Source organism: Eriocheir sinensis, chromosome 25 (genome assembly GCF_024679095.1).
Source record: "Eriocheir sinensis breed Jianghai 21 chromosome 25, ASM2467909v1, whole genome shotgun sequence".
Classification (NCBI taxonomy): Eukaryota; Metazoa; Arthropoda; class Malacostraca; order Decapoda; family Varunidae; genus Eriocheir; species Eriocheir sinensis.
The window spans coordinates 13161924-13178434 of record NC_066533.1 but is presented as its reverse complement, the minus strand read 5'-3'; the positions used below and the strand labels follow the sequence as shown (position 1 = coordinate 13178434).

Sequence of the window (16511 nt, the reverse complement as noted above, 5' to 3'; positions counted from 1 at the left end):
CTATGATCACTAATAAATGTCTCCAATGTTTCCTTCGGCGCAGGGAGTTCGCATGGCCCAGAAGTTCGAGGCGTTCGTGAAATCTGACCCGCGGTTCGAGATCCCGGCCACGCGGCACCTGGGCATGGTGGTGTTCAGGCTCAAGGGGGAGAACGACCTCACCGAGAAGCTGCTCAAGAAAATCAACTCCACGGGGAAGCTGCACTGCGTCCCCGCCTGCCTCAAGGGGAAATACGTGATCAGGTGTGCCATGCTTCCGTCCGCTGGTGTTATTATTGTTGTTTTTCCCCAGTTAAGGAGGCAACTCTTTATTTTTTACACGTTGTTTTTCTTCACTTATCTTCTTATCCTTAACATCTTCCCCTCTCGACCCCTTCCTCCTTTTCTGTACGCTGTTGCACTTTCCTTATCTTCTCATACTGTATCCTCCCCCTTCGGCTTTTCTTCCTTTTTAATACGCTCTTATTCTGTTCCCCTTTCCTTTTCTTCCTTTATTCTGTTCCCCTTTCCTTTTCTTCCTTTATTCTGTTCCTTATTCTGTTCCCCTTTCCTTTTCTTCCTTTATTCTGTTCCTTATTCTGTTCCCCTTTCCTTTTCTTCCTTTAAGGCGGCTTTACACGTGGCAATTCCTGGCCGGCAATACAGCCGCGACGATCTAGCGGCTAGACCGGCTGGGTGCTCTCGGGAGCAAGTACCTTCACACGTGGGAGGAGCCCCCGGGAGCATCAAGACGTAAACTGCTAGTAAATGCAATTCATCACCTCAACCCTAGGCTACTATCTACTACCAATAACTAAAACCAATGGTTTAAAACCCATTAGTATAATAATATTTTTAAAATACTTTAAGTAAATTTTAAGTATAGTAGATTGATGATTGATGATTGATTGTTTTTTTAACAACAACAAAGGAGAAGGGAGGAACATGCCATCGCAACCCCCAGGCATTACATAGTGTGATTATATAATACACGAAAATAATCGTTCCTTACCTCCTTCGATATCTCGCAAAGAGATAAACATTTCCCGCAATGTTGCTGCCACTCTCTCAAAAGTTGTTTTGCGCAGACTCTGCCTTGTAGAGCTTATCTTGTGGGTCCCACAAGTGTCAATGCTGCCTACTTCCTCTAGCAATGCCACCTCGGCCTCCCGGCTCCATATCTTGTTATCTGCATCTGTCATTTCTTGTTTTATTGGCGTTGACATGTTGTTTACCCAGCCGCCAGTCGGCAATACAAGACGGACACGCTCAACTGCAGAGAACTTGCCGCGAGAAGGGCTCCCAGACCCAGACCAAAAATGCTGCCGGCAGCACGTCGCGGCTGTATTGCCGACCAGGAATAGCCAGGTGTAAAACCGCCTTTATTCTGTTCCCCTTTCGGCTTTTCTTCCTTTTTAATACGCTCTTTTTCTGTTCCCCTTTCGACCCTTTCTTCCTTTTCCGTACGATGTTGCACTTTCCTTATCTCCTCATCCCATATCCTCTCCTTTCGACTTTTCTCCCATTTTAATACGCTCCTGTTCTTATCTTATCTTATCCGTAATCATTCTCCTTTGACCTTTTCTTCCATTTCTACACGTTCTTGATTTTCCCTTTTCTCTCCATCCTTTACAAATTCCCCCTTTCGATTTTTTTCCCCTTTTCTATACGTTGTTATTGTTCTCTTTTCTCATCTTCTACATAATTCTTCCTCTGACATTTTCTTCCTTTTCTACAAGTTCTTTTCCCCCTTACACTTTCCAATATGACCTTTCCCCGTCGCCCTTCAGGTTCACAGTGACCTCGACATACACCACCGTGGATGACCTCTCGCGGGACTGGACCATCATCAGAGCAGTGACCTCCGAGGTGCTGTCCAAGACCCCCGCGGAGGAGCACAAGGCTAAGGTGTTCCTCAAGGGTAGGTATTGTTACCTTACTTGTTTTTATTTTTCTTAGTATATCTTTTTAGGGAGTATTTTGCTTTTAACCCGTACGCTGCGAATGTCACGGATTTGGCCTTCACTGGTAGCCTGGTAAAATCGAGTCCCAGGTCTTTCTCTGCCTCTGTGGTGGATAGTGGAGTGTTTCCCATGTGGTATTAGTATGCTGGATTTCCCCTCCCACGGTGCATGACTACATTTTTCTTCATTGAGTTGTAGCAGACACTTTTTGTTCCATCTCTGTAGCTTGGTGAGGTCTTCTTGTAGGAAATCCGCAGTCAAGGGGTTAAGCCTATTATCTTTTTCTATATTTTCCTCTCCCTACATCTCGTTACTTTACCAAATCTTATCTTGCTCGTTTTTTTTTCTTACATCTTTCTTATCGCCTTTTTTTGCCACCTCTCGTAACTTTACCAAATCTAACCGAACTTCCTTTTTTTTCTATTTTGGTCTTTTGGTCCTTTTTTTTCTCGCCATCTCGTTATTTTTTTTTTCACAACAAAGGAGACAGCTCAAGGGCACAAAAAAAAAAAACAATAATAAAAAAAAGCCCGCTACTCGCTGCTTCCAAAAAAGAATCAAAAGAGGTGGCCGAAAGAAAGGTCAATTTCGGGAGGAGAGGTGTCCTGATACCCTCCTTTTGAAAGAGTTCAAGTCGTAGGCAGGAGGAAATACAGATGAAGGAAGATTGTTCCAGAGTTTACCAGCGTGAGGGATGAAAGAGTGAAGATGCTGGTTAACTCTTGCATAAGGGGTTTGGACAGTATAGGGATGAGCATGAGTAGAAAGTCGTGTGCAGCGGGAGGGGGGGAGGCATGCAGTTAGCAAGTTCAGAAGAGCAGTCAGCGTGGAAATATCGATAGAAGATAGAAAGAGAGGCAACATCGCGGCGGAATTTAAGAGGTAGAAGACTATCAGTAGGAGGAGGAGAGCTGATGAGACGAAGAGCCTTAGACTCCACTCTGTCCAGAAGAGCTGTGTGAGTGGAGCCTCCCCACACGTGAGATGCATACTCCATACGAGGGCGGACAAGGCCCCTGTATATGGATAGCAACTGCGCGGGGGAGAAGAACTGGCGGAGACGATACAGAACGCCCAACCTCGAGGAAGCTGATTTAGCGAGAGAGGAGATGTGAAGTTTCCAGTTACTTTATCAAATCTTTCATGACTCGCTTTTATATCATATTGGTTTTGTGCTATTGCTTTTTCCTCTTTTTCCCGTTATGGGCTATCTCTTCACCACTCGTTGCTGTTGTTTTCTTTTTCTTATATATATTTTGGTATTTTGCTTATTTCGTCTTTTTCTCGCTGTACCAAATCTTCCCTCACTCGCCTTTTTTCTTATATATGCATTTGTCTTTTGCCTTTTCGTCTTTTTCTCGCTGTGCCAAGTCTTCCCTCACTCGCTTTTTTTTATATATGTTTTTTGTCTTTTGCCTTTTCATTTTTTTCTCGCTGTATTTCGTAACTTCACCGAATCCTCCGCAACAGACACGCGCAAGAACCCTGACTTCGGCACCTCGCTGCTCCTCGCCAACTCGCCTATGTCGCCCAAGATCGTCAACGGTTCCTTCGCCGCCATCTTCGACAACAATGACGTTCTCTTCGAGTTCGCCAAAAAGCTGCAGCAGTTCAAGCTCGACGTCCAGGACTCCCCCGGCAAGGGTAAGTCAAGGGTAAATACGATAATGGAAGGAAAAAATAGTTGAAATGTGAAATATGTCTTGTTCCTCTTTTAACTCATGCGCCTGATTTATTTAAACGTCGTCATCATCATCATCAGCAGCAGCCTGTAACATTCCACTGCAGGATATCGGCCTCTCCCAAGCTCTTCCACTCACTTTTATTTTGTGCCTCCAGCTTCCAATTTCGATGTAAGCGTTCATATTAGTATTTATTGACAAAAAAACGTGGCTAATTTGTCTCTCTGTCCCGTTTTTCAAGGTAAATTAAGTTGGTTTTGTAGATTTTTTATAACACTTTTTACGACTGAGTTTGTAAAATGTCGACTTAAACCTGAAAATCTACTATATCTAACTAACTGCTTCCCGAAAATGGAACTAAAAAGCCAAACTACCGACATAGCCATGAATATCAATACGACGTTTAAAATATCAGGCTTTATTCCTTCACTTCAGCATGGATAACTGTGTCATAAACTCATTTCCTCCTCCTTCCGCTCTCCCTCCAGCCATGCGTCGGCGTATTCGCGGGATGCTGATGGCGGGGAAGCAGTATTCATTGGACTCCCGCATGGACTTGGTGACGACCCTGGTGCAGTCCGCGAGGCCCAGCGATATGCCCACCATGAGGGAGAACAGCCTCGAGAACCCCGACTACCACGACACCGGTGAGAGAGAGAGAGAGAGAGAGAGAGAGAGAGAGAGAGAGTATTATTATTTGATTCGTCTTCATCGCAAACAATAGCCTGTATTATTAAACGTCGCCCCACGGTCCCACCTCAGTACGCCAATTAGTAAAGCCTCTCGTAGAAGTTTCTGGGATTTTCATGGACTGTTTTTTGCTCCTAGTGATAGTTTTACCGGTTTCTGCATCTTGAACGGGAATAATCACCCATAAAATCCCGGTTAATCTTCTGTGTGGCTTTGGGAAATAGTCGTAATGGGAAATTAATCCGATACGTTTAAGAATATGGACCAATGAATCTTCCCTTCCTCCTTCAGGCGTCCAGACCGACGTGACCAACAGTCCCTCCCGCGGCCGCTCCCGAAGTGTGGACGAGGGCATCACCACCCCAGACCTCAAGGGCATCACTCAGCAGGACGCCATCGAGGAGGGGGAGGGCGAGTCATCCTCCCCGGAGACAGATACAACAAAGGAATCCCGCGCGATCAACGGCAGGGTGGAGGGGCATCTCTACCGCTGCAACAAGTGTGGCGCCCCGATTACCGTGCAGTAGATTGGAAGAGAGGACGGGAGGGAATGTTAAGGCGCTCCAGAGAGATTATAGCGCTGCGTTGTGTCAGTTTCTCTCTCGTGATGCTGCAGAGGTTGATTCTCATGTTAGGCTTCCGCACTATTATGTTAGCAGTGTGTGTGTGTGTATGTGTGTGTATGTGTGTGTGTGTGTGTTGCAGCTATATCGCACGTTTATTGTCTCTTAGAACGTTCGGGATTTTGCGAGTTGTACTAGAGGCTGAAATCGCAATGTGGGTTCTGTACTATCTATCTAACTGTATTTTCGAGATGAGATGTCGAGGTGGCTTGTTCCTTTGAGTCTCTATGGTCGGGTTATCTATATATTCAGCGGTGAGGCAAAATAATTAAGTAAGGAAGAGGTAGCTATAAAGAAAGACCTCGAGCTGTTTAGATGAAACATTGCAAGGATTAATCTGTGCGCACTCTTCACTCCTCTGTCCATTATTCAGAACTCAGTGACTTCGCCGCGGGTCACAGTTTAGAAGCAAGGTAGACACATGTATGGCGTTGGGACAGTCCACGGTAGGTCCCATGCAATGATCAGCCTTCTTGCAGGTATAGTTCTTAATTCCTAGATATCTCGAAACCCGCTACCCCAGAGTTATTTTCTTTTTTTTATTGCCGGAATGATAAAAAAGGAGTGTCTGTGTGAGGTAAAGTCTTGAATGCACGAGAACGCTGCACTGACTCATGAAATACTTGCATTTACGCCGTATAAGTGAAATTCGTGTATAAAAGCGTCTGGGTTGACTCTTCAAAACAGACGATGCCGAGTTATAATTGTGACTCCCCCTTCCACTACTACTGCTATTACTAGTGCTACTCCTATTAGTACTAGTGCCGCTACTACTAATATTACTGCTACTGTTGTTCCTGCTCCGTGCTCCTAACGTTACCGCTGCTGTAGGATAAATAATGTAAACTAGATTAATTAAAAATGGCCGGGACTCACGTCTTGGGTAGGGCTTCAAGTGACGGTGGCTGCTGTCCGCGTGTGCTTAGTGTCGTCCTGTCCCCGGTGGTTATCCCGATGTATAGTAACTGTGTGGTGCTTTAAGTGTGGCTCGCCGGGTGTAGTGGCTGCCAGAGTGCTGTGGGGCAGAGTTTACCGCGAACCTCAACGCGTCCATCCTCGGTACCTCAGCTGTTGTGACTGATTGCCGTGTTGATTTCAGTGAGTTCAACGGGACCCTTATTGACCCTGACTGATTGCAGGACCCTAATTGACCCTGACTGATTGCTGGCACCCTAATTGACCCTGACTGATTGCAGGACCCTAATTGACCCTGACTGATTGCAGGACCCTAATTGACCCTGACTGATTGCTGGCACCCTAATTAACCCTGACTGATTGCAGGACCCTAATTGACCCTGACTGATTGCAGGACCCTAATTGACCCTGACTGATTGCTGGGACCCTAATTGACTGATTGCTGGGACCCTAATTGACCCTGACTGATTGCTGGGATCCTAATTGACCCGGACTGATTGCTGGGACCCTAATTGACCCGGACTGATTGCTGGCACCCTAATTGACCCTGACTGATTGCTGGCACCCTAATTGACCCGGACTGATTGCTGGGACCCTAATTGACCCTGACTGATTGCTGGGACCCTAACTGCATGATTGCTGGGACCATAACTGACCCTGACTGATTGCTGGGACCCTAATTGACCTTGACTGATTACTGGGACCCTAACTGATTGCTGGGACCCTAATTGACCTTGACTGATTACCGGGACCCTAACTGATTGCTGGGACCCTAATTGACCCTGACTGATTGCCCTAGCTGACCCCGAATGAATGCCCTGATTAACCCCTGATTGCCAGGACACCAATTGACACAAGACTGATTGCTGATGTTTTCAGTGAGTGCAATGGGACCCTAATCTTGATTCATCAGTTATTGTATAAAATGTGACCGCCACTTGAGTTTCGACGCTTTATTTATCCTCACATTGTTATTTGCTTGTGCCGCCACGTTGCTTGCTTATAGTTATTGTGTCCAGTGTGGGCCAGGCAAGCTGTCAAGGTTTATTCCGGCTCTCCTGCCGTTGCTGTGCTCCATGTTCCTGTTGGCTTCCTGCTGCTCCCCCTTTTAACATGCATGACTTGGATGGCCTGTCTGCTTACCATCCGCTGAATGAAGCAAAATTGTGATATCCCATTTCATTGTTATAACAAGACAGAGTAACGGTTAGTATGGCTGTAACAGGGGAATATTGTACTTTTTTTCCTCCATGGTTTATGATTACACACAAAGTCTAATAATAATAATAATAGAACTGAAAACTAATTCTGTTTTTACTGCCTGTGGCTAGAAAATTCCATTTCCTCCATTTAATACTTATGCAAGTTACATAACTAACCTCCCCATTTCCTCTTTTTAATCCTATGCAAGTTACATAATTAACCTCCAGACACAATGTTTAGTTTCCTCTTCCTCAAACTTCAGTTAAATAGCATCAAGAGGAGGCTAATATACTTATGCTGCATATCAGGTACTACTGAACACCTTCCATAGGTAATGAGTGAAAACAGAAATTATCAAATATTTTACTCATGGCTCATCCAGGTGACATTCAAACTAAGTAGTCTGTACATATATAATAATAACCCTTTTGACATAATTCCTAGCAACACTAACATGGCAAGTGATGCTTTTACTGGCACTAATCTGGCGTCCTTGCACCAGATTACTGAAGAAAAATTAAATTATGTATGGACTGACTGAGAGCTGACTATGATGATGAAATATCACATCCAAGTCTCCATGCACAGCACATACATGCACAACCTAGTCTTGCAAGCTGGTGCAGAAATCAAGTATGATTAATGTTAATGCATGTCAACGCCTTCCTTGGAGATGGTTTCTGAGCGTATTTGAAGGAACAGAAAAAATCTGATTCAAAGAATCTATTCACATCAAGCCAGACTGATTTACCTAAAGGCAAAAGAATATAAAAAATAAGTTGAAACATTCCAAACAACGTGATTTATCACTGATATTGGTTGAAGATATTTTTATGAAGCAAGAATTTCTCCACATTCCCAATCAGTTCTTCAAACTAAATCCTTGCTAACTGACAGTTTTCTGCACCATTATGTTATACATAGCCATAATACTAAGTAAACTGAGCATTTTGTTAGACTGATAAACTGCAAAACCAGAAACCTAAAATGGCAATGTTTCAAAACTGACCAAAAACCTGGCTTAAGGCAGAAAGCTGGCATAACCTTACAAGTAACATGATTGCTAGCATCAACTTGACAAGTTGAAAACATTCAAATTATCATCACAGTCTTTGGCTATGTAACTCATTCCCTATAATCCCTTTACTTTACTAATGAAAAAAATAAATTATTTAGGAAACATAATGTAAAATACCCTAGAACCAAACAGTGAGTATGCAGATGTAAACTGACACACACACACACACACACACACACACACACACACACACACACACATGCATAAACACACACACACACACACACATAAACACACAAACACAAACACACACACACACACACACACACACAGGTGCACGCGCACACACACACACACACATGCACAGGTACACACAAACACCCCCATGCCCACACACACACACACACACACACACACACACACACACACACACTGTATGGATTATGGCAAACCACAAAGCTAATGCAATATGATTCATGGTGATAGTGAAATGTGTGGTGACTTGATGAAGTGGAACCTTTCCTATCCTTACAACTAGAGCTTAAGTATGTACACAAACATGTCCCCTGTCACACACTTGTGGCTGGCACGCTAGCACTGAGGCAGGGACATGGCCCAGGTACAGAAGAGTGGGTTGGGAACCACCCAACTCATGTGGGGGGAGACCAGCAACACGCCGACCTAGAAACTGCAAAGACAAGAATGGCAGATGCATATGGTCAGTGAGTCGCACCTCCAGAGAACTGTGGGAGAAAATAATGATTACTCACACAAGTTGCTCAAAACAGATTATCACAAAATTGGTACACCGAGCACATCAAAACTGTACATGCTTGCACAACAGTACGAATGAGTTCATACACAGTACTTGTACATGTTTAATATAATTTAAACGAGGAAAGGGATTTCCTCCTAAACTGCAAAGATGCTTGAGAACTTTGCAGTGCAACTAACTTATCAGGTACAGAGTTTGGGCCACATAACTTAACACCGAGCGTAACCTGCTCCAATAAACACTGAAAGAATCAACATATAAGGTAACACCGCACTCTCAATAAATCACTTTGTACCGAAAGACAATCTCTACTATGATTGTAAAATAATGTGTTGCTAAAGTTTATGGGGTGAGTTGGATGAGTGGTATTTTACTACCATGAACAGTTTTGATGAATCATTGACAAAGTGGAATATATATATATATATATATATATATATATATATATATATATATATATATATATATATATATATATATATATATATATATATATATATATATATATATATATATATATTATGAGTGAATAAATAGTGTTCTGCAAAGGCCATATTATCATGACTAGTAGTTTTGTTTCCTGAAGGCCACAATTTACCTCCTTCGAGTTCTTTCAAGATAGCTCATCACTGGCTTTCAACACAATAACGAAGCACTGATATAATTTCCATTATTTCTACTTTTTTTATTTTGTGTGGATCAGAAGGATATTTTCAATTTCTGCACTATTCACTTTTCTCATATTCTAATTTGAGATTCACCAATGTAACCAAACAGATTTGCTCTATATGGAAACAAAGTGCCACACCTCAAAGCAATTCATTGGCTGTAGCATTCACCATCTTGGGCTCAGTCCTTGGAGGTCTACTTCATCAATACAAAATGTTTCAAATTATTCACTTGGTAAGTTCATGAACTGACATTACCCTAACATACAGCGGTTCCCAATCTCTGCTTCATGGTTATCTTGTAATTGCTTAATAGGGTCCTTGTCATTCACTTTACATGTCAATATTTATTAAAGGTTTTTGTATAATTTGTAAAATATGCTAAAAACTTTATGGCCATATTGAGGGTTTACAAGAACTTGATGTAACTCACATGAGATTGGAAACCCCTGTTACGAATGATGATGTAAATGGCAATAATGAAATTATGGAATATATATTAGCATATACTCTGGATGATGATGACCCTATATCATACCACAGTGCCATTATTTCATGTATAAAAAATAATTATATGTATAATCTATCAAATACAATTTTACATTCGGTTTGTAAACACTCTTCAACAAGTATTGGTCTGCATTAGCATATATTTCACTCTTCTGTCCAGCAAGCCTGGTGCCCAGGTAAATTAATTTCTGAATATGGCAGACTTCTGGCCAGGAACAATACCAGCTGTGCACTGAAAGCTATGTAAATCCAAAACTCACCCTTACTGCTTTGTATAATGTTAATAATCCCTTCTCCTTTAGCAGAAGGGACTATTCTGAGTAACAATGAACCCAGCAATGCAGTCACCATTTAGCATAGATATAAGTGAATGGTGACAAATACTCTCTAGTAGGCAACGAAAGGCTGTTACAGTCCTACACACATGACTGTGGGCCTTGGAGGTTGTCTAGACCAGCTAACTGGCGGCAACTGAGGTGCCCCTCGGTCTATGAGGACCTTACTGGAAGTTAAAAAGTCCAGCAAAGTAAAAAATATAACTGATTATGGTGGTCTAGTATGATTTTGCAGTATATTTTTCCTGCCTGACTGTAGGCCAATCAGTCAAGGAGGAACACTTGCAAGAAAGAATCCACTAGGACTTCTTCAATAAAAAAATTATTTTTTTTGTCTCTGAGCTGAGGGGGTCCCTACAATATTTAATCGGATCTCTGCATACATTTGTACTTGTCTAACTGGACCTTTGCTCATAATGGTTGAGTAGCCCTGGTCTAGACCATGATGGTCAAAGGTCATATATATATGCAAGTAGAAAAGGCAAGGTTACCAGTGGTCATGAGGAACATGATGTAGATACAGAAGTATGTCTGAACACAAGCACTCTTATCCAGGACTATTATGACCTCTAAACAACTAAATGGCCAGTTAAAAAATACACAAGACTGCCAGTTAAAAGAAAGCTTTGAAAAAGGGCTGCTTGCTGGTGAATTTAGTTCTCTGGTAGCCACTAACATACTTAAAATCTCTGCATGCAGTATTATGAAGGGCGTTAAAACTCTGCTAAACCAAACACTGATGTACGGTACAAACGTTCATATGACTGTTCATGAGACTAAAGCACTCATCATCACCTTAAATATAGGAAAAAATACAGTAAATAACAATCTTAACAACTACTGTTGAATACTGTCCCTCTTTTTTTCTCCCTCTCTCTGTCTCTCTCTATATATATATTAAAGGAGCTGCCTCGTACAGGCCTACCGGCCTCTTGTAGACTCCTGCGTTCTTATGTTCTTATATATATATATATATATATATATATATATATATATATATATATATATATATATATATATATATATATATATATATATATATATATATATATATATATATATATATATATATATATATATTTGCTGTTGTGTGACCAATAAAGCCTGCTGTCATGCATGCAATTTAGAAACTTTCTACTAAACATTTCCATTAAACACCAGAAATTTAAATACTGAAAAACTGATTTCACTTGACTTCACTCACACTCAATCTTCTACTGTAATAATTCTGCATGAAAACTGATGAATGTTCTTATGAATGTTCTTGCCAGAACTTACTTGTCTAGCTGTTTGAGACTGTTTTAAGCAAACAGACTCACCTAAGCCTCTGAAATATTATCAAGAGCAGAGCCTCTAATCAGGCAATCAGACTCTTGTCTACTAACTAGCTGTTATAAGGAATCACAGTTGCCAACCCTGCTGAGCCTACTGCACAGGGTTACTAAGAAGATGGAGAACAGAACAAGCAGTAGTTCAGTAGGAAGTAAACTTATATGTTTATGATTAAAAAAATATTGGAGAACTTTAATTCTTAAGAATTTAATTCAATAATGCCAAATTGCAATAAGCACCGGATATAATGTGATATTTACACATTTTTTTTACTACGCAGCATCAAAGGCATGTTAATTACTGTAAGTTTCCAGTGTGTAGTAAAATGCTATTGTATACACAAAATTTACCCACACATTTACCAATAGTACCAGGATCGTATCAATTGCTGCATGTAGTTATAATGTGTTAATATCCTCTGCTGCATACATTATTGCCAATATACACACTGCTGAATCTGTTAATCCCAACTGATTTTATGTACTTATTTTGTGCAATTTTGTACAACACAAACATGTCTGGGTCTTATGCCCCATTATATCCAGTGTCTACTGCATGAAATTTTAGGGTGAAATTGTCAATAATAGAAATTAAAGCGTGTCTTCAAACAATAACTAAATGAAGCAACAACCATTTGTTGTAACTATTGTTTACAAATCACTTCATGTGGCCTGCAGACAACAGTCCTGGTTTGACCTGAATATATACAAATGTGTAGTACTTTACACAATAAGTGTATGAGAGTTCGCACTGAACTTTAATGTTTTCAGGAAATTAGTGATGGAAAAAATTATTTTCATCATAAGTACAGATCTATGACATGTAATTACGAGAACTTGCGTTACTTATAATATCAATACATTATCACAATAGTCTTTTAAAAGAACACCTCTGAACTTTGAGTTATACTGGAATAATGTTGCACACACTCAGGAGATAAACATATTGCTATTATTTGGAGACTCAAGTGTTGTTTACTCTCACAATTTTTAAAAGGAACGGACAATTTTACAAATCAATACTCAAATTAATTAACCCATATTATTTTGTTTGCCATTTGATACTCACTGGAAGGCTGAAAGTTAATCTATGGAAAACAGATAAATAGATCAAAATCATGAAACAAGACCCAATCAATACTATAATCCATTCCCAGCAGTGGCTGGATTCCTAGACGAGTAGGTAAGGGCACTGCTGATGGCTGTTGGGTGCCAGGTGTCTGACATCTGTCGCACAACACTGTAGCCGAGGATCAGAAAGTATGCATATTTCTTTACTTGGCTTGTTTGATACACAAGATTGCAATATTTTTGACATTAGATGAAGCAGTGATTATAAAACTACGGCATAAGTTTCAAAACTGCTGAGTAGAAAAAAGTAATTATGGTGAGTACGTCAAGAAACAACATTTAATATTCAAACCTATCTTCACAAAGTCTTCCTTGTCTCTTCTTACATTGCACTTTATCTAATATCTGAAAGTACCTATATTCAGGAGGATTTTATGTACTAGAACAAACATTTTAATCTAAAAGTGGCTCCATAATTGATGCAAATATTGATAATAATTATAAGGTGCTAAATACATTGAATGTCACTCTTTGACTTCCACTCACCATAAATACTTTGTTTTTACCCTATCAAGTTTAAAAAATCATGTTATAGTTGCAAATTCACTGTTTGATCTAATGGTCAACAAAATTTACCAATTCTGTGTAACAGATGACCCATGTAAAGTAATCTAAATATTTTCTGAACCTATGCTAGTGTGCTGGCCGGCAGGGATGTCAGACACCCTGCTTGCCAGCAGCCAATCAGAGGTGTCCAGACTTGCTGGGTGAGGAGCCCGGGATCCAGATGAGGGGAATGGACTATAAAAAGTGTTGCTCCCAGCTGCAAATCTCTATGCAAAGGCCGTAACACACTGATCTAAAATCTTATAAAAATAATAAATAAATAAATATATAAATAAATAAAATAAAATAAACATATAAATGTCCCATGTTCATTCAGCAGAGAACAAGTTAAATCAACAACCACGAGTACATTTCTGATTCAGAATAAACAAAAATAAATTATAATAAATATAAAATAACTCAACAACAGTATCAATCTACTCATGCCACACTTCCTGTAAGATTTAATGACATACATCAATGAAACTGATATAAATACGCATGAATAAGAAATATTAACTCCTTAGAATAAATTACAAAAGTACTTTGAGCAAATTTGTTTTGAATTGCATTTTAAAACCCACATGAATGGCAAGCTGCCATCCAAGAAAATTTTAATACAGTATAAATTGTATTTTCTACATTTTGTAACATGGTTACGGAAACAATTTTTTGTTTCACTCGTCATGTCACGTTAAAGCTTAAAAATGTTCATTTGTAGTCTTTGTACACACAGTAACATATCCCTCGCCCCCCACCCCTTAAAACACGGAGGACCCCTCAAATGAACTGCCTAATATAACAAGTGTGATGGGTTGATGGAAAGAATCTTCCGGAAGCGTTGCCAGCCAGCCTTGCAAAGCTCTTCACTTCATCACTGATCCAAGCCAACAAAAAAAAATTCTTTACCTTTCTTCACCTCACTTTCTTGGCAGAATATTCTTGCTGATGTTTTGCTGACACGCACTGAACTTCAATCACAGGGATGATTTTCACATAATTTCAAATTTCTTTCTTTTACACCTTGTGCATAATTCAAGCCGAGAAAGGTGGAACTATAAGATGCGATGCAAATTAAATGCACAACTCACACTACACAATATTTTCTTTTTCAAACAATGATTGAGTGAGAAACTTTGATGCTTTTCAAAACACTTTGCATTCCAACCGAGAAGAGTTTTCCATACTATGATTTACTTGAGTTGCATTATGTTGTTTTCCTGATGTCAATGTGCTGGCTGATGTTAGGCAGACATTCATACTTGGCTAAAGGCTTCAGAACATTAAAACATGCTTTCCATATTTGTAGAAACCCTGAAAATTTGCTGAAAATGAATGTGTGAGTCCCTGGAACACTGCACTGACACAGACACACACACAATGCTAAACACTGCCCTCAAAATATAAAGTAAAGCCTGCCTCATTAAAAACTAACACTAATTATTACCTAGTTCCTGAGATATATTAAGCATATCTGATATCTTGGGCTTCAAGTATCACCTGTGTCAACATACCATACCTTAAAATGTATAACTTTACTAAACTACTTTATCACTAATATATCACAGACAGTTGAAAGACTTGAGTTATGTGATGAAGTATTATTCAGTGACGAGTTATTATTTACATTGACAAGTTAGCTGTAAAACAAAATGAAAAGTTAAATCATTACCACTGAAAAGTGTGGTGTAGTGCACTTGTTAACTCTCCTAAACAACAGCTAACACTCATCATATATACAGGACAATGCCACTCCCCAGCCTACCTCCCTACCCTCACATCTGTCTCTCTGTCTATATCCAGAACCTCACCAAACACCATGCCGCATAGAACTCGCCCCCTTGACCTGAGTCACTAGGGAGGGCAGGAGGAGGAGGAGGAGGAGTAGGAGGAGGAGTAGGAGGGGGAGGAGGAGGAGTAGACCAAGGAGACGTTACCTGCATCCCAAGCTGACAGAAAAGTCACCCCTTCATCATCGCCTCAACTTGATTCTGTTGCTGCCGGTGCCTCCACCACCACCACTGCCATGTCGGCCCTTTGACTTGTCTCGCCTCCTGTTCCTGCCTCCGCTGCCACCCCCACCACCGCTGCTGCCGCCGCCGCTCCCTCGGGCACTGCTGGCAGATTTCTTCTCATCCCAGGAGCTCTTTGCTGGGCCAAGACGAAGATGGACAGACAAGCGCTGGGAGCCTTTACTGTCAGAGCCTGGAAGGGACCACACCATACTTCTCAAACTATGCCCTTAACAAAGGTACAAAGGAATAGCAAGGATATCATTGTACAGGTTGTCAAGTCTATTCAGATTTGCACTATCTCCCAACACTTGGGGTGATGGCAAGGAACACTCACCCCTTGGCTCTGATGAGTTCTTGCCGGAGGTGACCTGTCTGTCCTCGCCAGACCCGACAGTCACCAGGAGAGGCTTCCCTTCTGTGAGAACAATAAAACACACTCTGTCACTACTCAGTCCTTAATTCTCAATCTTTCCTATTTGACACTAATGTGTGATGAAGAAATAATTTTGATGGGATGGAGAATGAAGTAAAAACTTTACTTTTCTATTCTCTGAATATTTATTCCTTATTAGCACATCCTTCCTCTGAGAGGCAACCCAAAACAGATAATATAAACCTTGGGAACTAGTGTCCGAACTTTTCACCTGATCCTTCCCATATAAAGGAATCAGTGAAAGACTATGTATAGGACACTCTACATAATGGGAGGCCCCAGCAAGTCACCTGACCAGTGATACTGAGATAACTGTGCACATAAAAAGAAAAACAAACTCACTACAAGAGGCAGTAACTCGATTAATATAAAGAGATAAGAAGCAATAGTTACCGTGCTGCTTCTTCCTCTTGTTGTCAGCTTGTCTGCCCTTGCCAGTGGTGACCTGCCTCGGGGGGTTGTCCTCTCTCTCCTTCCTGCGCCGCTTGTTGTCCCCCTCTCTCTCCCTGCTGTCGCCGCCGCCGCCGCCGCTGCCACTGCCGCTGCCGCCCTTGCCGCTGCTGCTTCTCCGCTCCAGGGAGGTGTCGGTGGTGGCCTTGCGCTTCAGCATGTGCCGCAGGTCTGTTGTGTCTATGCTGTTCTTCTTCCCTGAGTGATGAAGGAAATGGTGAAGGTTTACCTGAGTTTTGAGAC

At 41.1% G+C, this 16511-nt stretch overlaps 2 protein-coding genes across 6 annotated transcripts in view; one reads left to right on the top strand and one right to left on the bottom strand.

The window, feature by feature from the left end:
* Window positions 1–5815, top strand: part of LOC127003406 (histidine decarboxylase-like) — a 41199-nt gene extending 35384 nt beyond the window's left edge. Inside the window, exons 14-18 of the mRNA XM_050870016.1 lie at window positions 44–243; window positions 1770–1900; window positions 3414–3587; window positions 4114–4272; window positions 4607–5815. Coding sequence (XP_050725973.1) covers window positions 44–243; window positions 1770–1900; window positions 3414–3587; window positions 4114–4272; window positions 4607–4842 — 900 coding nt within the window. The 3' untranslated portion in view covers window positions 4843–5815. The remainder of the gene's footprint in view (window positions 1–43; window positions 244–1769; window positions 1901–3413; window positions 3588–4113; window positions 4273–4606) is intronic.
* Window positions 5816–7405: 1590 nt separating this feature from the next.
* Window positions 7406–16511, bottom strand: part of LOC127003405 (serine/arginine repetitive matrix protein 2-like) — a 17848-nt gene continuing 8742 nt past the window's right edge. For 4 of the 5 annotated variants that reach the window (XM_050870013.1, XM_050870011.1, XM_050870015.1 and 1 more), the window contains exons 4-7: window positions 16212–16466; window positions 15720–15800; window positions 15308–15575; window positions 7406–8762 (exon numbers count right to left, since the gene is read on the bottom strand). In XM_050870013.1, the coding sequence (XP_050725970.1) occupies window positions 15343–15575; window positions 15720–15800; window positions 16212–16466 (569 nt within the window). In that variant the 3' untranslated portion in view covers window positions 7406–8762; window positions 15308–15342. Of the gene's footprint in view, window positions 8763–11337; window positions 15576–15719; window positions 15801–16211; window positions 16467–16511 lie in introns of those variants that run through there. The other variant, XM_050870012.1, reaches the window with a different exon arrangement.